At 37.2% G+C, this 18945-nt stretch overlaps 3 protein-coding genes across 4 annotated transcripts in view; all 3 read right to left on the minus strand.

Annotated features, from left to right (window-relative positions):
* LOC141843412 (putative GTP diphosphokinase RSH1, chloroplastic) overlaps positions 1-1695 on the minus strand; it is a 28656-nt gene extending 26961 nt beyond the window's left edge. The window contains exons 1-2 of the mRNA XM_074731482.1: positions 1450-1695; positions 1164-1360 (exon numbers count right to left, since the gene is read on the minus strand). Coding sequence (XP_074587583.1) covers positions 1164-1360; positions 1450-1474 — 222 coding nt within the window. The 5' untranslated portion in view covers positions 1475-1695. The remainder of the gene's footprint in view (positions 1-1163; positions 1361-1449) is intronic.
* Positions 1696-2746: 1051 nt separating this feature from the next.
* On the minus strand, positions 2747-7747 carry LOC141843532 (shaggy-related protein kinase alpha-like). The gene is made up of 13 exons (XM_074731587.1): positions 7492-7747; positions 6062-6239; positions 5781-5873; positions 5472-5531; positions 5043-5315; positions 4445-4519; positions 4200-4256; positions 3976-4116; positions 3816-3866; positions 3585-3680; positions 3394-3477; positions 3175-3277; positions 2747-3075 (listed from the first exon to the last, which is right to left on the minus strand). Exons 2-13 carry the CDS (start codon positions 6161-6163, stop codon positions 2984-2986), a joined length of 1227 nt encoding a protein of 408 aa, XP_074587688.1. The 5' UTR covers positions 6164-6239; positions 7492-7747; the 3' UTR covers positions 2747-2983.
* A 4468-nt stretch (positions 7748-12215) lies between these two features.
* LOC141843211 (GEM-like protein 1) lies at positions 12216-17395 on the minus strand. Of its 2 annotated transcripts, none has more exons than XM_074731255.1 (4): positions 17211-17373; positions 16942-17043; positions 14707-14981; positions 12216-12532 (listed from the first exon to the last, which is right to left on the minus strand). In XM_074731255.1, exons 1-4 carry the CDS (start codon positions 17275-17277, stop codon positions 12326-12328), a joined length of 651 nt encoding a protein of 216 aa, XP_074587356.1. In that variant the 5' UTR covers positions 17278-17373; the 3' UTR covers positions 12216-12325. The 2 variants fall into 2 exon arrangements, with proteins under 2 accessions (XP_074587356.1, XP_074587355.1); XM_074731254.1 differs by having other exon boundaries at positions 12220-12532; positions 17138-17395.
* Positions 17396-18945: the final 1550 nt, after the last annotated feature.

Here is an 18945-nt window from a genome sequence, read left to right on the forward strand (position 1 = left end):
AATCCATTGACTCATACTAAGCATTAAGATAATAACTTAGTTTCCAAAAAGTTGTAGTGGCATTCTATCCCTCCTTTCAACATGCTTAACTTGGTCGAAACTGATCAGTTGATTCTATAGTCAATTCACAAAGACTTCAAGGATCTTGATATATACAAAAAGGGAATATCTATCATATCTATGGTAAAATAGAGACTAATACGAGCACCTTATGGATTCATATAGCATGTGATCACTTCTTTCTCCTGAAAATGTCATACTTTTTGGTTTTAGGTTCACAAGGTTTCTAGCTTTGATCGCTACCCATCTCTAGAGCTTTTATACTCCTTTTGGCACAATAAACACAATATTTTGAACTTTTATTAAAGGAAATATTGAATGGAAGAATAATCACTCTTCAGTGAGTCACTCATGAATCCAAATTTTATGTGATTTATCTCTCAGCAATTTGGCTTGCAAACATAAATCTCCTCCAAAAGCCCACATCATAAGAAGCCAATATTTTCATCAGATTACATAACGGAAAGTGCCATAATTTTAAATCTTCATTGACACCTCAAAAAATGTTTGAACCGGCCATATCCATGACATGAGTTGGTGATTGAATGGCCTATCCGAAAAGAACACCATCTTTGGTAAACTTTCTTGATCTTGACCAGTGAAATTCATGCTCTGGCCACTATAATAACCATCGACATCAATTGTTTTATTTATACAAGACACTGAAAATAAATGTTGCATTCTTTTACATATTGCTATCAAACATTCTGCAATGTCCATAAAACATTTTCCATATTTCCAACTTAATTGGACTATGGAATTACTCTTTCTGTGATATTCTCATAATGGAAAGAATTAATTCCACCATGTTCCTTAACTGCTGACAAAAGAGAATAATCCTTAAAAAAGTTAGAAATGAAGAAAAGACATAATAACCTTCTCTAATAAAGTAATCGAACAGAAAAGAGAGAGGAAACTGAATAACTTTGTTCGCTTATCCTTGAGCTACTTTTCCAAACTCGGAGAACAAGGAAAATACAAACAACTTCCAACCTTCTCGATACAAAAGGATAGACAATCACGCAAAGATAGGGCCACATAGTTCCAACATCCTAACTTCCAAAAAGAATTAGAAATCAAGCGATAACCTATAGAACACTCACATGGCACAACCAGCGCGGTCTTCGCATCACCCCCTTCGCATCACGGTGGTGTTCTGAGCACCGCGGCAAGGTCGTACTAGCCAGAGAACCAGTAAGCACCCTCGGTGCCTTCCACGCACAAGACAGAACACTGCACTCATACCGCCCGCTTCCTTCTCCTTTAGAAACCTTGCAGAGATTTGCACACTCCACCAGAACTGCGAGATTAAATGCACCCGAGATTTGATCCAATTCAAAACTCCATCAATCAGGATAAAGATCTATTAAAAATCGAGAAAACCCCCACTAGAACTCGACGACGACGAAGCCATCTTGCGACAGGATTTGAGAATGGATAAATTTCATGGACTTCGAGAGATTAAAGCTTTTGCAATCACCGGCGGCGAACGAAGTTGAAGATGAGTCCGAAGAGGATGAACGGCAGAGGGAACGACAAGCGATTGAGATCGCCGGAGTAAAGAGGGAGAAAATAGAAGTGGAGAGATGGAGAAGGGAAGGAGACTGGAGAAGAAGGGAAGAGGAGAGGAGGAACACGATACAACGAGAATGAGAGGCCACTCGAACCCCGCAGCATTAAGAAGATATTTAAGTTGATTCCAAGTTCTTTTTCTTCGGAATTGATATGACGACAGAAAAACACAAATGCCACGTGGATATTCGTTGAATATTTCTCAATAAAAAATTATAAAAAAACAAAATCAGCAATATTTTATAAATAAATATATTAATGTCATGTTTATTGGAAAAGGCAGATTAAAAATTAAAGAAAAGTTTCTACATGAAACCCTTTCCGTTAATTTCGGATGAATTATTTATTTTTTTCCTCATTGACTTTGTGAAAGGTATATGGATTCCATAAAAGAACTCAAAATAATTACAGATAAAATTGTCAATCTAACAAAGTAACAACCATCAACATTATAAAAAATCATATTCACCATGACAAAATAAAATACATAAAAATTGACATTTCATTTTAGAAGAGCAAAAAGGTATGTGAAATTCTTCTATATTTCTTCATGATATCAAATCACAGAATACTTACAAAAGCTCTCTTAAGAATCAACTTCCAAGAATTATATGACAAATTGTGCAAGTATAATAGGTTCAACCCAACTTGATGAGATAGTTTAATTTAGACCTATCAGATTTTATTAATTTAAACCGATCAAATTTGATTTGATTATATTTCATTTCATTTCATAAATATGAAAGACGACATGTAAAAATAAATAATGATCCTCATGTACAAATTTAAAATATCAAGAATTTCAAAATCTTCATCTCTTAGTACTTTTAACTATCCCTATTCGATTGTCCCCTGCTTTGCTTATGGTTTTGTGTAACATGAACGCTCTTGTTGGTCACTGTAAAAGAAATGAATCTAATGTAAAATGTTTACAATGACATGATATCATCCATAGCTTTCCATTGATTGTTTTCCATTTGTGTCAACTCTTCGACTTCATGATAAAACATTGACTGTGGGGTTTGGAGGCCATCATCGACCTAGTAAGGTCAGTTAGATGAATCAAAGAGACGGTTTTCCACACCAATTCAAGTACCAAATATAACAGTCAGTCTCATAGTCAAGTCTGGATGATCGAAACATAGAAGGAACAATCTGATCCATAGCTAAATCAAAACACTAAAACAAACGCAACATTTGGAATACTAGTGTTAGAAGTTATCGTATTAAAAAGCTAGGGTTAGGTCAGATCTGCTAAATTTCAACAGACGAGCAAAGATTTCACATGCACCTCGGGCTATAGCTTCCTGCCCATCATTTCTTAGAAAAAGTGCCCTTGTGTAACAGGTCCTCATGCAGCTTGTAGTCCTACAAAGGCACATTGCTTTCTTGCATGCTCTGGAATCAACTTGGCTGCCATCTCTATTGGGGCTCCCTTCAACTCTGGCGACCAAAAGAGGATTTGAATGAGTTTCTCCTAGTCCAACACATTTATGCTGATAATATTAAAACATGTAGAACTAATGAATTCCTCAGACTAACCGTGAGGCTTGAAATTAAAGAGCGGGGGTAAAAACCGGCCATTTGGTAAGCGAGTATTTGGATCGCGTAGCTCGTTAAAGAAAGGATGGACTAGTGCTTCCAACTGCATCCAATCCAGTTTAACATTTAGAAGGAAACAAAGCTAGACAATGCATGTAGAAAAATCAATGAGGATATGGCACTGCAATTAAGTAATTGAAGTATATTGTGTATACTAACTGCAGTGCATCGTAAGTTCGGGGAGTATTGTAAAAGCCTGGAGACAAGATCCACAGCTTCAGGAGGCATTTGCTTATGGAATATCTGGCAAAAGATGGCAACATTCAAACTTTATTGAAGATGAAATGGAAAGGAAATTGCATGCAAGAATTTTCAAGCATCAACCATCAGGAAAAGTATGCTGGCACTACCTTGTGCCAGGGATGGGCCTTTATCTGCGGGAATTTGTATTCTGTGTAGTTAGGGTTCATGCATTTGATTTCTTCCCTTGTGGGTGTACCAAGGACCTGAAATGAGAAAAGCAAGGGAAAATAGCTCAGTCAAGAATCCAATGGCTGATTGAAAATCCAAAGAACAGAGAAACAAAACATTTAGTAGTAGCCAAGACTGTCAAATCACGCTTCGCAATTAGCAGTTTTTACCTTTATAATCTCAACAAGCTGGTCGACTCCACTTTCTCCAGGAAAGAGAGGCTGTCAAAAAAAAAAAAGAAAACTCATACCAGCATTTCATGTGGGGCAAATAAATGCACAACTAAAATCATAAATAGATATTCCTAATAAGCAAATTTTCGAAGGTTACCTGTCCAAGCATGAGTTCAGCAAGAACGCAACCAGCAGACCAGATGTCAATCGCACTAGTATACTCAGTTGCACCAAAGATAAGCTCAGGAGCTCTATAGTATCTAGAACAAATGTATGAAATATTTGGTTCCCCTTTTACCTATGGTAAACAAAGAACAATTCATAATTTAATAATACTAAATTGTTTGACATTGATTTCACATTTCCAAAAGAAAAACATACCAAGACTTTAGCACTGCCAAAATCACATATTTTCAGTTGATGAGAATGTGGATTTACCTACACAAAAGTAAGTAAATCAGAAAAAGCCATGCCAATTACAAAAAAGTAGTTGAAGAAGCTATTCTAAGGCAACAAAATTAATTCATAGTGATCAAGGCACTTATGTCCGAAATACATATTCATCAAATCAGCAGTAGAAAATGTAAGAGACAAACTAAATCAAAAATTCTAGAGATGAAATATACCAAAAGATTCTGGGGTTTGATGTCTCTATGGCATACTCCAATGCTTCCATGAAGATAGGCCAATGCCCTACAAATCTGTTGTATTCATAAAACAGTTTCAGAAGTGGTGTCTTCCCAACAAGATATGAATATACATTTTAAGGAAAATAAATAAATGAACAAACAACTATTTAACTTGTAGTATTTGAGATTGACTCAGTTCCCTTAAAACTTATGCGCAAGCTGCCATTATGTAGATTTATGCAACAATCAAAAATATTCTTAATGTTCACTTGGCTTTGCCAGTATAATCTTTTGTTAAGGAAATGGAGCGTAGGAAATGAATCTACAATGGAGGGAAGGAGAGAAAAGGGAAAATCTCTCCTAATTCTCACAAATTGGTGGGCTTGTAAATTATGTGCAGAGGTGAAGAATGGCAAGGAGGTATAGTTTAGTTTCCACTTAAAAACTTTCCACAAGAATGCATTTTGAAATGTAACAAATTCTTGAACAGAATTTATCTAAGCAAAATACAGTTTGTAAAGCACATCAACCAGTTAGAAATATCCAAGAAAGAAATGATGAAATCTCAAACACTAAACCCAAGTCTCCAACTAACCTGGTACGTATACAGCTTTACATATATTAGCGGCACTCGTTGGTTCATCTTGTTGTAGTGTTTGATAACTCGATGAATTGTCTCTGGAACATACTCCAGTACAAGGTTCAAGTACAGGTCATCTTTCTCAGTAGCTGAGAAAAAGCAATGCTTCATAGAGATGATATTTGGGTGGTCTAAAATGCGCATAGTCTGCAATTCTCGGTTCTTGTATCTTTTGTCTTGTAGGACCTTCTTAATGGCTACAGTTTCACCAGTCTCTAGGCATTTGGCCTATAAAACAAAAAGAAAATGTCTTTGATATTGTCGTCTGCAAAAAATATTGGAAGTTTAATATATATACTGCACCTTTATGTCACCTAACCAAGGACCATAAAAGCATCGCAGAACAATACAGAATTAATAAATCTAAACTATTTCACAGCTGACCTGGAAAACTACACCAAATGATCCACGTCCCACAACACGTTCAGCCATATAGCTTATGGTCTGCCAACAAATTGAACAGTGTGTAGAGAATGAGCATGTATTTGCAATGTTCCATGGAAAACAACAATGAAGAAACAAGGAAATTTGGTGTGTTAATTGTTTATACAATCAATTCGTCTAGATTACTTAACCCATCACAATATTTTGATTCACTTGTATCTTGATGATCATACTCCTCATCAAAAGCATTGATTTCTTTAAAAAAATGGAAAATGTGATAATTGTGGCATTCATGCACTAGAACAATACCTGTTTTGGCTCACCATTTCTTCCCCCAATAGTTGTTACAATTATATGACCTGCTTCAGTCCCATTCCCATCAACCACAGTAGCTTCAGTTTCCTGCATTAATCCAATCATCTAGGTGACTTACGTAAATGGCAGATCTAAATCTAATCTCAGTCAGCGCACACAGTACAACTTTTGAAGAGGGGGGGGGGGGGGGGGGGGGGGGGGGGGGGGGGGGGGGGGGGGGGGGGGAGCATACAGGACAACTGTCGTCAGACTCATAACTGATGTTACATATCTACCTTATCATCCCTTAGTTTCATTTCTTTCATCTCATCTGGCAACTTATCCATAGCACCAGTTGTCCCACTTGTTCCTTTAGACAACAAATTCATAGAATTCATGTGCTTGAGATAGAAATGTAAGGACCTCCACCTCTCAATCAATCTTAAGTACGTTGATAAAAATAAAACTACATTCCTGTTAAGAAATGAAAGGCAAGTATTAGTAAAGCATAGAGACACAAACTTTCTTTTAATGCAATAAGATTGTTTGCAAACTGTCTTATTCACATAAAAATCATTCCATAAGACAAAAATTTAACAAAATAAACAACGAGATTCAATAAATAGGTCTTTCTTTCTTGCAAGAAATTTTAATATCTATCCATCCTAGTAGCTGGATAGCAAAGAGAAAATTGAAGAAACAAGATTAAATAATGTACCTTAAGGATTTAGAACCTTTGATCTAGTTTTGATATTAAATCTAGTCATCTAGTGTCCAATAGGAATCATCAAGAAGCAAGCAGCAAATCAGAGGTTTGGCAAGCAGCAAGCATGTTTCATGTACTTCTGAAGAGTTCAAAAACATGATATAAATTCTAGCATGGTTACCTGAAAATAGAACATTTAAAGGAAGTCCTGAAATAGTATTGAATTTGCAATTGATCATCACTTAATGCATTCAAGGAATATTGCGCATTACATGATTAACTGTTCACTTCATCATACCACAATAAGTTTTACGATGGGTAACACACCCTATCTTCGTTTTGTTACTAGCACAAATATTTTGCATCAGTGCCAAATCACTAGCTAGCTGCTTTACTGCATCTACATGCAACTTTACTTTCCATGCCTCAGTAAATAGTGCAATGCCAAGTGCAGATTCCAGAATACAGATCTAGCAACGAAAGAAATTATGCATATACCAAGTGATACTGCCTGCAAAGTTTGATTGTTGATCTAGCAGGAAATGAAACAAAAGCATTGGCGTAATATCAGATTCAATATTTGCAGAAAGTCCTAAGAACATTGTGGATTTCAACTTCAAAATGAAGAGATCGAAATTTTCCCTCGACCCCCTCTCCCCTTTAAAAAAAAAAATCCTGCAAAAACTCCTACTGACCACAAATTGTTGCCTTCCCGAACGAAAAAACTCAAGTTATTGCGATTGTTCCATGCAAAATCGAGCTGCTAACAGGATGCGACCAGACAGTACAGATTCTAATAAACCAAAGAATTTAGAGAGATAGAAAAAAGTAGGAGATCCTACGATCTAGCCAAGCAATAGCCAATCCACCGATTACAGCGGATAAATCTCCAAGGAAAAACAGTTATGCGGACTAATCCGAGAGGCAAAAGCGCTGATCTCGTCGTGAAGTCTCAATCCAACGGGAAGCACAAAATCAGGCATAAAATATTCAGTTTTGATAGCGACGAAGAGCTCTCACCAGACCAACCATCGATCCTTGGATGCCTGTCGATCTTCTACGCAGAAGGTTGCACAGAACACTCAACTGGCGCTGCCGCTGCTTCTTCGCTTGTGAATCCCTCTACTCCGGACACTCCCCGAGCCAGTCTCCTCCGGAAAGAAACGAGGGATGATTGACGGCCGACCAAAGGTAAAGGTGCTCCTTCCTGGTACAGTGCCCTCTCAATTATTGGTTCAGTATTTTTTTTTGTTGAAATGTCGGAAAGGAGAGAGAGAGAGAGGAGGGGACAGCCAAAAGAGAGCCAGGGGCAGCCAGCCACATGACCTTTATTTGACTGTTCGAATCTTGAATCATTCATTATTTTGACCGTTCGTCCCCCCTAATGATCCATTTGAAATTACAATTATACCCCCGCCGGACAAATTCAATTAAATTTGATGATTTTTAAAATTAAATATTTATTTTCTTTTTATGAAATTCGCCACCTAACCATGGTATTTAATTTCTTGAAATAGATTGATGTAAGTTCAAGAAGTTAATTATGACATAGCAGACTTGTTGAAATGGGAAAAGATCGAATTTCGATGAAGTCGAAGTAATTACAAGCAAAAGGATTCGTTGATTGACTCAACAAAATAGAAAGGATTTTTGACTACAAGGAGGTACCCGATCGAATGAAGGTCAAATTGGTTGACATCTGACTCAAGGGTTGAACATCCGCATGGTGGGAACAACTACAACGCTCACAAGAGAGACAAGGCAAATCCAAGATCACCAATTGGGAAAAAATGAAGAAAAAGATGAGAGCTCAATTCCTTCCTTTAAGCTATTCCCAAATCATATTTCAATGACTTCACTTATTGAGGCAGGGTGCTGTTGATGCAGTTTGTCCTGATTGTTGTTTTGATGTTGACACAAATTTAAGTTCATTTTAGTTGGACAAGAATTAAGTTCAATATATTCAGATTGACCAAGGACCAGATGGAGTCGGAGAGGGCTCGGTAGCTCGTTCTCCGGACTAGGTCAGAGAGGGCTCGGTAGCTTGTTCTCTGAACCAGATGGAGTCGGAGAGGGCTCGGTAGCTCGTTCTCCGGACTAGGTCAGAGAGGGCTCGGTAGCTCGTTCTCTGGACCAGATGGAGTCGGAGAGGGCTCGGTAGCTCGTTCTCCAGATTAGGTCAGAGAGGGCTCAGTAACTCGTTCTCTGAACCAGATGGAGTCGGAGAGGGCTCGATAGCTTGTTCTCTGGACCGGATGGAGTGAGAGAGGGCTCATATTAGGTAGCTCTGTACCGAACTATGGTCGGAGAAGGCCTGGTAGCCTGTCTTCGGACCGGATCATTGTCAGAGGAGGCTTGGGAGTTTGTTCTCTGAATACATGATCTAATGTGGTTGGCTCGGGTGAGACCCAAGTTAACCAAGTGATCAGATTGCATGAGCTTTAATTTCACTTTGGTGTAATCGATGGGTGAATCGATTAACCAAGGGATAGTTGGTTAGTCGACCTGATGATCGATTACAGAGCATTCTGTAAGAATTTACAAAACCCACAGAACACACTATAATCGATTGGGCAATCGATTATGGCCAACGGTAATCGATCAGTTGATCGATTACAAGCTTAATGAGGAATCCAGTTGGCGATCGGTAATCGATCACCTGATCGATTACCATATCTTAATCGACCAACGGATCGATTAAGATATGTGGTAATCGATGGTTGCTTAGGCTTGATCGATTACACGGTTTACAGAGAAAAGGATTACGACGTTTAATCGATGGCCTGATCGATTAAGCCATTTCTGATCGTGTTCAGACTCTGCTCTGCTCATTTCTGATTTTTGTTGCTTTTTTGATATTGCTTTGCTAATCCATCTCTGAGTTTGCAGATGAAGTTTGAACTCGAATGAAGAACAGGAAGAGTCAAGGTTTGGCTTTCTATTATGGCAGTTTGTCGACCTTTGGTTTTCAGGTAAAAGACAGCGGGAGATTGAGCTGCACAGAAGAATGATCAGTGTGTTGAGAGGAGCGTGGTCCAGCAACTGGAGGAGACTGGAGGAGAGACATCAGTGTGGTGCTGGAGAGATCAGATGGCTCAGCAAGGTTCAGTGTGCAGTGGACTCAGGCGACCGTTGAACGAGCAGAAGTGAGGAGACTAAAAGAAGAGATGAAGGAGAAGAGAGAACAACAACAAAAAACGAGACTGTGTGTGTGTGCTTGCTGTGCTGTGTTCTCTGCTTGCTTGCGTTCATTGCTCTTCTTTGAAGCTCTCTGCCTGAGGTGGTGCAAGGAGCTGGTGCCTTGCTCTCGGGAAGTTTCTGCTTGAGGTTTTATGTGTTGAGGCTGTGCTGTAAGTTCGTTATTTATTTGACATCAATCTTCTTCTTATAATCTCTGTACTTAACATATATCCTTGAGATTGGCTGTGGAGAGGTCACTCCATCGAGAAGGAGACTTCATCTAGCCGGATTCATCTGGGGTGTGATCTACCGAAGATCAAGGGATCATCCACCTTACGGACACGCCGATGAGTAGGGGCAAGTTATCCCTGAACCTCGTATATCCTAGTGTTTGCATTGTTCTCGTTTTATTAGCTATTTTTCGCTACGTACTAAGTTTTTGTAGGAGAAAACTGATAGCAAACAAGAGGCTATTCACTCCCCCCCTCTCTAGCTATCTCCCGATCTTCAACAGGTGCGAGATTGGTCGATGAATATACGGAATAGTTCTACCAGTTGATTGCTCGAAACGACCTCTCGGAGATCGAGGAGCAGATGGTGGCACGATACTTGGGGGGTTTGCGCCAGCCCTTGCAGGATGCCCTCAGTCTTCATTCATTATGGACCATTTCAGAGGCATACCAGCGTGTGCTGGTTGTGGAGAAACAACACAACCGGAAGCCGATAGTCAGAGGTGACCAAAACAGTCGATCCCACCCTCAAGACTCACGTCCTTCACGTCAACAACCACAACAAAAGCCACCACAGGTTAATTCTAAATCTACTATATGTTATCGTTGTGGTGAACAGGGTCACAGGCCAATGAGTGCAGGACGCCTGCTCCTGCTCCTACTAATCAGAAGGACAAAAATTTATTAATCGAAGAAGACGAGAATAATAAGAAGGAGACAATCAGAGAACCTGTGTATGATGAGGATGAAACTGACGAGGTGCTTTATGGCGATGGTCAGGAAACTTTAGTTGTTTGCAAGAGTCTACTCACTCCAAAGGACAACTCGAAAGATAACTAGTTGAGAACCAATATCTTCCACACCACTTGCACTGTTGCTGATAAAGTATGCAAGATGATCATTGATAGCGACAGTTATGAGAATGTTGTGTCTGATGAAGCTGTCCAAAAATTACAATTGAAGACCGACCATCATTTGAAGCCATACAGGTTATCATGGTTGAACAAAGACACTAAGGTAACCGTAGATAGACGATGCCTTGTATCATTCTCTATTGGCGGTAAATATTTTGATAATGCTTGGTGTGATATGGTGGCTATGGATACATGTCATATATTGTTGGGGCGGCCTTGGCAGTATGATTGTAGTGTTATTCACGATGGACGAAAGAATACCTATACTATACACATCAAGGGCAAGAAGATCGTATTAGCGCCACAACGGGAAGGAACTACTTCAATACCGCCAACCAAGAATACTAACTTGCTATCTGTTTCCAAATTTATAGATGAGATAGAGTCTGGAGACGTAGTCTACGCTTTGCTGCCTTGTAGAGACAAGACCATGATCGTCGATGTGGCTTTACCTGTAGAAGTACAACACCTACTAGCAGATTTTACTGAGCTGATGCTAGAGTACTTTCCGTCTGGTCTACCACCTATGAGAGATATCCCACCAGATTGATCTCGTTCCAGGGTTGAGTCTGCCCAATCAACCCACATATCACCTCAGTCCCAAGGAGATCGAAGAATTACAACGACAAGTGATGGATTTACTAGAAAGGGGTTATACCCGTGAGAGCATGAGCCCCTGTGCAGTTCCTGCTCTACTGATCAAGCCACAATATATGATTAGGTTAATTTGGACTAGAAGAGAGAATCAAAGCCGGAAAACCAAATAGATGAGAATCTCACAATGAAATAAAAACGAAACATCTGACGTGTGATGAAATAAGTAGACTTTTAGCAAGGAACACTGAACACTAAAATAATTGTTTGTTTCACTTGGAAGTGAACATTAGTAATAATGCCAATTAATGGGGAATTAAAATAAAACAAGAACAAACTATTTTATGCCACTGAATTCAGAATTTAGTTGAAGCCACAATCAAAATTTGATGATCACAGAAGTCAAGAAGTTCCAGGAGGGTATACTTGCTGCTCCTAAAATAATTGTTTTTCAAATATATCTGAAATGCGTCTCTTAAAAAGTTGAAGTCTCTCAACTGCTTAATCTTTATTCCTTTTCACGTATTGATGATATTGGCCACATACACACCATATGGGAGAGACCATGAGGAAAACAAACTATCATAAGAACAAAAGGGTACAGCGAGTGACTTGGATATATTTCTAACTGTGTACATCAAGAAAATTTTGCTGACTTATATTTCAGAGTGAAATCGAATGAATAAAATAAGATAATCCTCGTGTCTAAATCAAACTCCAGCTGTAGATTATTATTGGTAACACCTGCCTGAAGAGTGAGGAAGGCTCTACCTGTGTTAGTTTCTGAACAAGTACATAATTCCAGATGATGAACCTCAATTATTGTCAATTGGCACATAAGCTTATTGGATTAAGGATGCAAATAGTACTTGAATTATAATTAAGTTACCAAGTTTTACAGGGTAATTACTGTTTTCCATGTCCTTACGGTGCTGCCTAATGGTAGGAGTTGTGCCTCTGAGGAATATGAGGACTCTGGTGCAAGGCCTCCTGAAGATGCTTGAGAGCTTTGTCATAAGAAATAAATCCCATGAACCAGAATTCGTGGCTGTCCTTGGTGACAATTTGAATGTATTTCTCTGAAGGGTTGCTTTTGTTAGTAGAAGGGTTGACAGCCTTCAGCTGATCCAGAGGAAGAACTACCTGCTAATTGTTAGTTAGAAGAATTATACATGATTTGTAAAGAAGCATAAAATAAGAGAGAAGTGTGACTACAAGTTAGGGAATAAATCAATTTATGTAATAAGAAAAAGAATTAAAAAAACTGTCTTCGTGTTCTGATGGCATCTTCAAGTCATTGATAATTTAGTTGATGGATGACTATTTAAAGGAAAATGGTGAGAGTACAGTAAAAAACACGCACATCCTCATTTGTATCATAGTCATCTGAGCTCAGTAGAGATGACTGCAGCTATCTTAGATAATCACTTGTCTGGTGACATGATAGGATCCATTGTAATTTTCATTTCTGAAAATTGTCATGCAAAACAAGATGAATATAACAACAATCAAGTCTTATCCCACTAGGTGGGATTGGGATTGGCTATATAGATCCTTCTATGTCATAAGCATTTATGCTCTATCATATCATCATTTATATTTAAATAAATTTTATCTTATTTTATTATTATTAACTAAATCTTTTTTTATCTTCTTCTTCCTTGTTTGATGTGCACATTTATCATAGCTTTACATTGTTTAACTAAAGCATTTATTGGTCGTCTAAGTATATAACTGTACCTTCTTAAATATATCTCTCAAAGTTTTCCCTCAATAGGTGCAACTTGACTTTCTTTCTAATATTTTCATTTTTTATTCTGTACATCCTTGTATGTCTGCACATCCACCTTAATATTCTCATCTCTACAACTTCCATCTTCTGTTTATGTACTCGAGTCATAGTCCAACATTCAGGTCCATATAACATAACGGGTCTAACCGTTGTTTTGTAAAACTTTTCCTTAAGTTTTAAATATACTTTACGACCACACAAAACACTCGATGCTCTCCTCTAATTCAACCATCTCGTTTGTATTTTATATAAGACACATCTCTCAATCTCTCTATCCTTTTGCAAAAATAATCCTAAATACTTAAAACTCTCAATTACAAACAACTCGTCATCTCCTGTCTATACTTTACTAAGCCTAAAATCTTTCACTTCTAACATTTTCGGCCAAGATTCAAGTTTAGCATTTACTTCTTCATGTGTTTCATCTACCAAAATAATATAATCTACAAACAACAAGCACCGTGATATTGTATCTTGGATGTGTCTAGTGAGTTCGTCCATGATTAGTATAAAAAGATAAGAGCTTAGTGTTGATCCTTAATGTAACTCCATCTTTACAAGAAATACTTCGGTTAATCCGCCTAAAATTTTCACTTTTATTATTACACCCTCATACATATCCTTAATTAGTTCAATATACGTTAAACTTAAATCATATATTCTATAGAGTTTGGGAGCTCGATGAGAACTATACAACTGTAATAATATGATGCTTGAGACACTTTTTAAATCCTTATCCACTTGATTTGTTTACATTCAAAAATTATAACAATAGCAATTTGATAAACCTCTAAATGATTTTAGGTTGGTTTTACTTTTTTAATCCTTATCTGCAAAACTTGCTTAATTTTTAAAAATTATAAAAATAGCAATTTGATAAACCTGAGTTATCTTCGTTTTTCCTCAGTATATTGCATGCTATTGTATATGCTATTTCACTAGAAGTTCAATCAAAAGTTTTGCTTTTGAGATCTCTCTTCATCCTTATTTCCTTCATCATCTCTCTTCATCCTCTCTCTTTGTCAATGTCCTGATCCAAAGTCAAATACATTAGTAGCTGTGTGATAATCAAAGGCCAAAGATATTATCAGGTGTATGTTGATTTGAGGTCAAAGAGATTGTTGTCTGCATGTTGCCACAGTTTTGTTTTGCCAACGTGCAAGTATTATCATTTGGAGCTCATCATTATCATGTCTAGTCATGTGTTGCTTATGAGAGCTTTCCTTGTTTATCTTTCAAGCTGAGCATACATGCTTGAGGGACAATTTTAAGAGTATTAGAGTTAATCGATTATTAGGTTTAGCAAATTTAGTCCCACAATGGCACTTCTAGATTTAGGGATTTATCATGTCTTATACACTTATAATTTTTATCCCATAATGAATGCCACAGAATATCTTCCTTTCAAAGAAACTTAACAGAGGCATACTTATTGTGCTTATTGTATATTATGCGAAAAGAACAATGCATGAATGAAACAATCCAAATACACAGTATCAAGAAAGAATGAAAACTAGATATATACCTTATAATATGCCCACTGTTGCTGCCCATTATGAGAATCATAACAAAGAGGATTATCACTGCAAAATGCAACCCTAGCTGTTGATATATATAACATTCCTATCACTGGACCCGTGGAAGTAGAAAGATAACAAGCATATACTTTCCAAAGTTGTTCTCCTGGAAAACATCCAAATGTTTGTTGGAAAACTTTGTCACTCCCACCTTCTGCAAAAAATTTGGTTCCTTGGGAAAGCCTAGTCAAGGCAGCATCTGTGATGTTAGGACTTGTTCTAACTGTCAAGAGCAAAGGAAGTAGGAAGATCAATCATCTATCCACGTATTAAAGAAACATTTGCTGAACTTTCCAAATCAATTTAAAACTATAATAATATGATCGGCTAAGTAACTGATCTTGGATGCCACATATCTGTTGTAATACCTCAAAATGGGTTATTTTAAGTTTGAAAGATGGTGCTTCAAAATGTCGACACAATAGATATAAGCTACACTCCATAATTAACACGATAAGCGTGCAACCAACTTAAATGTCAGTTGAAGCAAGAGGTAGAAATAAAGTTTGAGGTGATCAGACATTGTCTACATACTGCTTCAAGTAAGAAACATTAATCAGGCCATGATGGTTAAGATTTGATATCTTATAAAAGCTTCTGCATGCTAGGACATAGTACTAACTTCATAAATGTTGTGTAATATCAAGGGCAAGTTATAGACTTTTCTCTTTATAAAAATATATAACAAGTTAGAAATATATGATCAAAGAATTGAAAACCAATTGAACTAGCTTACCAACACCATACTAATCTAATAAGTTGAATTCCTAAGACAAGATTTAAAAAACTTATGATAGAGTCTCGAGAGAAATTATGTGAAAAATTATAGACAATAAAGGTGTTAGCATAGCATAAATTGAAATAGTTAAGGAGAGTATGTAATGACAATAATGAAGACTTCAAATAGATTAGCAGAAGTGTTTCCTATAAAAATAGATTACATAAAGGATCAGCTCTAAGTCTATATTTTTTTACACTAGTTATAGATAAACTCACTGAACACGTCCAAGATATATTACCATGATATATATTGTTTGCAAATGACATTGTTTTGGTTAATAATATACGTAAAAGAGTAAATGTTAAGCTCAAATATTGACAAGAAACACTAGAAATAAAAAATTTTAGGATTAGTAGAGTAAAGACAAAATATATGAAATTTAAGTTTAGTACCATTAGGCATAGCAAGACAATTGTTAAGATAGAAGATGTCAAGTTACTTATAACTGAGAGTTTTAAGTATCTAGGATCATTTTTACAAAAGGATAGAAGGGTTGATTGAGATATTTTACATAAGATACAAGTAGGATGGTTGAAATGGAAGAATATTCGTTATGATTGAAAATACCTCCAAAGCTTAAAAGAAATTTTTATAAAATGGCAGTTGTACCAGCTATATTATATAGAATGAATGTAGGCTATGAATTAAGTACACAGGCAAACAATGAGAGTTGTAAAGATGAAGATATTAAGGTGGTTGTATGAACAAACGAGAATCGACAAAATAAGAAATGAGAGCATTAGAGATAAAGCCGAGATCGTACCTATTGAAGAAAACTCAACACATGTAAAGTGATATGAACATATACTTAGGTGACAAATAAATATCCTAGTTAGATGATATGAGACCATAATAAATACACATTAAATGAGGAAAAGAAAGATCATAAACACTTGATTAGCAACGATAAATATAAATGAGGATATTAGTAGGGAATCAAACTCAATGATGTCGAAGGATCTATATGGCTGACCTCATTTAGTGAAATAAAGGCTTGATTGTTGTTGTGGTTGTTGTTGTTGTAAACAAGCCTAATATGATGGTTGTCATATTTAAATTATGCATAATATTTATGAATGGAGACACTGCTTTCAAACTAGATTATCATCACTTAAGTTCAGCTACATCAAGTTTTGTAATTTAAATCTGTTTTTCTTTCTTTTCTTTTTCTTTTTTTTTTTGCTGAATTAATCCAGCAACTCGTTGATAAATAATAATTACAGATGATTATACATGTCAATATAAATTTTATAGTTTTGCTTAACTGCTCAGTGCTCAACAAGTAGAAGGAAGAGAAAGTTAATCCATTATGCAAAATGGTGTCTTTGGTCTCTCCATCCACTGATCCTGCACTGTCCTAATATGCAGAAAACAAGGATTTCTCTATGGAAAAGAAACATACGATGCTGCCAGACGTTCCCTGCAATTACGGTAGCCTTCCTGGTGTTGTCTTCCAATTTCCTTCCGCATCGATCCAGCACCATTAAGATCCTCTCAGTTGCGCCTGGAACAAATGATCAAAACAAAAAAAAAAACCCAAAATTTTATTAAAAAAACATTAATCAAATAAGCGGTCGACAAAATAAATTTATACAAACTCTTGGTAGGAACAGCGGAAGCGTTCACATAAGGGTTCGATGGAGAAATGGCCAAGTGGAGATTGTTTCCTACACGAGTATTGGAAGCGCCAGGGAGGGTTCCTGCGGGCGGAGTCGTATCGTAACTGATGGGTACCCATCCAATGGCTGTCTGTCCGTCGGGAGGAGCAGCGGCGCTGTGCGGAGAAACTGGAATCACCACCATGCTTCCGGAGGTTGCGCTGATCCGTCGATGGGCCGAGTGGAAGAGGGATGGCGCCGAGGCTGGATGGGAAGGTCTTCAATGGACATGGATGAGAATGGATGGAGGAGAACCTGATTCGGTGCGCATGAGAAAGAGGAATCCATGGGAGAGCAGCGATGCGGTTCGGCGTCGTGCGTACGCAAGAACCAAGTTACAGTTTGATTTGATTTATGGGGGACGGTTCGAATTATTATTTATATTTTAAATTTTAAATTATAAATATGAAAATTTAAAAAAAAATGTGAATTTATTTAAGTAGAATTGTTACGCTGTCCGACGAAGAATCTGTGGCCCGTGCGTGACATCTGCAATCCACCGCCGCTGCCGCCGCACCGTCCAGCCTCCGCCTCGGCCACGATTGACATGTCACTCGCCGGCGCCGGATTCCGACCGGATAGTGGTCGGAATCGGGTGAATTTGATTGGAAACAGTCGCCCCTCATTGCGTAGCCACTGTCAACGCCAATCGGGCTGGATTCTGGCCGAATCGCGATCGGAGACCGATCGAGAAAGGACCGGTGTCAGACTGCAATTTGACCGGTCTCTGGCCACGATTTGGCCGCTCTCCGATCGCGATTTGGTCGAAAACGAAACTGCAACTACCAACCCTGTTTCTGATCAAATTCCGTCGGATTCCAAGTACTATCCGCCCGGAATCCGACGTCGGATGGAGTGTTTGGCGAGCGGCGCGCGGATTGCGCCCGAGGCGGCGGCCGGTGGTGGGCGGACGGTACGGCGAGGGCGGCAGCAATGATGATGGGTCATTGGTGTAGCGCACAGGTCACAGATTCCTCGTCTTTCATTTAAAATTTTATTTCCAAAATTAAATATTTATTTTACCAAAATAGCATTCACTATCTATCTCAAATAATTCTCAAACGTTAATGTTTTATAATTATCTTCATTTCTATATAATAATGTATTATACACTATGACCATCTAGTCTCACATTAAGAAATTCAAGATAAATAGGTCAAAAATTAACTTCACTAAAAGAAAAGAAGAGGTTATTGGCTAATAATAATGAGTGATAATCTCTTTTTTTTACCACTAATCCATATTATCGGCCAAATAAATTTCATTAGGCTTTGGCCAATAATCTATAGTCGAAAAATATTATTCGTCGATCAAAATTATAGTCTATATTTTTTTAATAATTATTGACAAAGCAAATGACCGATAAACTTATTTAAAACTAACGACCAAATATATATTTGCCAGATAATTTTTAAAAATAAATGGATGTTAAATATTTAAAAAATAACGAGCAAATATATATTGGTCTGTAATTTTTTTAAAAAAAAATTATAAGCTAAATATATATTTGGCCGGTAATTTTTTTAAAAAATACGAACCAAATATATATTTGACTTGTAATTTTTAAATATTTTTATTAGTGTGTTTTTGTTGATATATATAAATATATATTTGATTAATAATTTTAATTGAGCTATCGGCCAAAATACGTTTGCCTACTAAATTTGAAAAAACAATACTAATCATTTTTATCAATTTATCAGTCATTCCTACAAAAATAATAGTCGATAAATTCAAAAAAAAATAGT

This window comes from Curcuma longa, chromosome 12 (genome assembly GCF_044706935.1).
Source record: "Curcuma longa cultivar G26 ecotype Majalengka, Jawa Barat chromosome 12, ITB_CL_G26_1.1, whole genome shotgun sequence".
NCBI lineage: Eukaryota > Viridiplantae > Streptophyta > Magnoliopsida > Zingiberales > Zingiberaceae > Curcuma > Curcuma longa.

Coding starts and splice junctions, on each gene's coding strand:
- LOC141843532 (XM_074731587.1), bottom strand. CDS start 6,163: ATGAATTCTATGAATTTGTTGTCTAAAGGAACAAGTGGGACAACTGGT. Junction 3,867..3,975: donor CTGAACTCATGCTTGGACAG/GTAACCTTCGAA, acceptor TTTTTTTGACAG/CCTCTCTTTCCTGGAGAAAG. Junction 3,076..3,174: donor CTTTAATTTCAAGCCTCACG/GTTAGTCTGAGG, acceptor TTTGGTCGCCAG/AGTTGAAGGGAGCCCCAATA.
- LOC141843211 (XM_074731254.1), bottom strand. CDS start 17,342: ATGGTGGTGATTCCAGTTTCTCCGCACAGCGCCGCTGCTCCTCCCGAC. Junction 17,044..17,137: donor TTCCGCTGTTCCTACCAAGA/GTTTGTATAAAT, acceptor CATTTGTTCCAG/GCGCAACTGAGAGGATCTTA. Junction 12,533..14,706: donor AACAGTGGGCATATTATAAG/GTATATATCTAG, acceptor AACAATTAGCAG/GTAGTTCTTCCTCTGGATCA.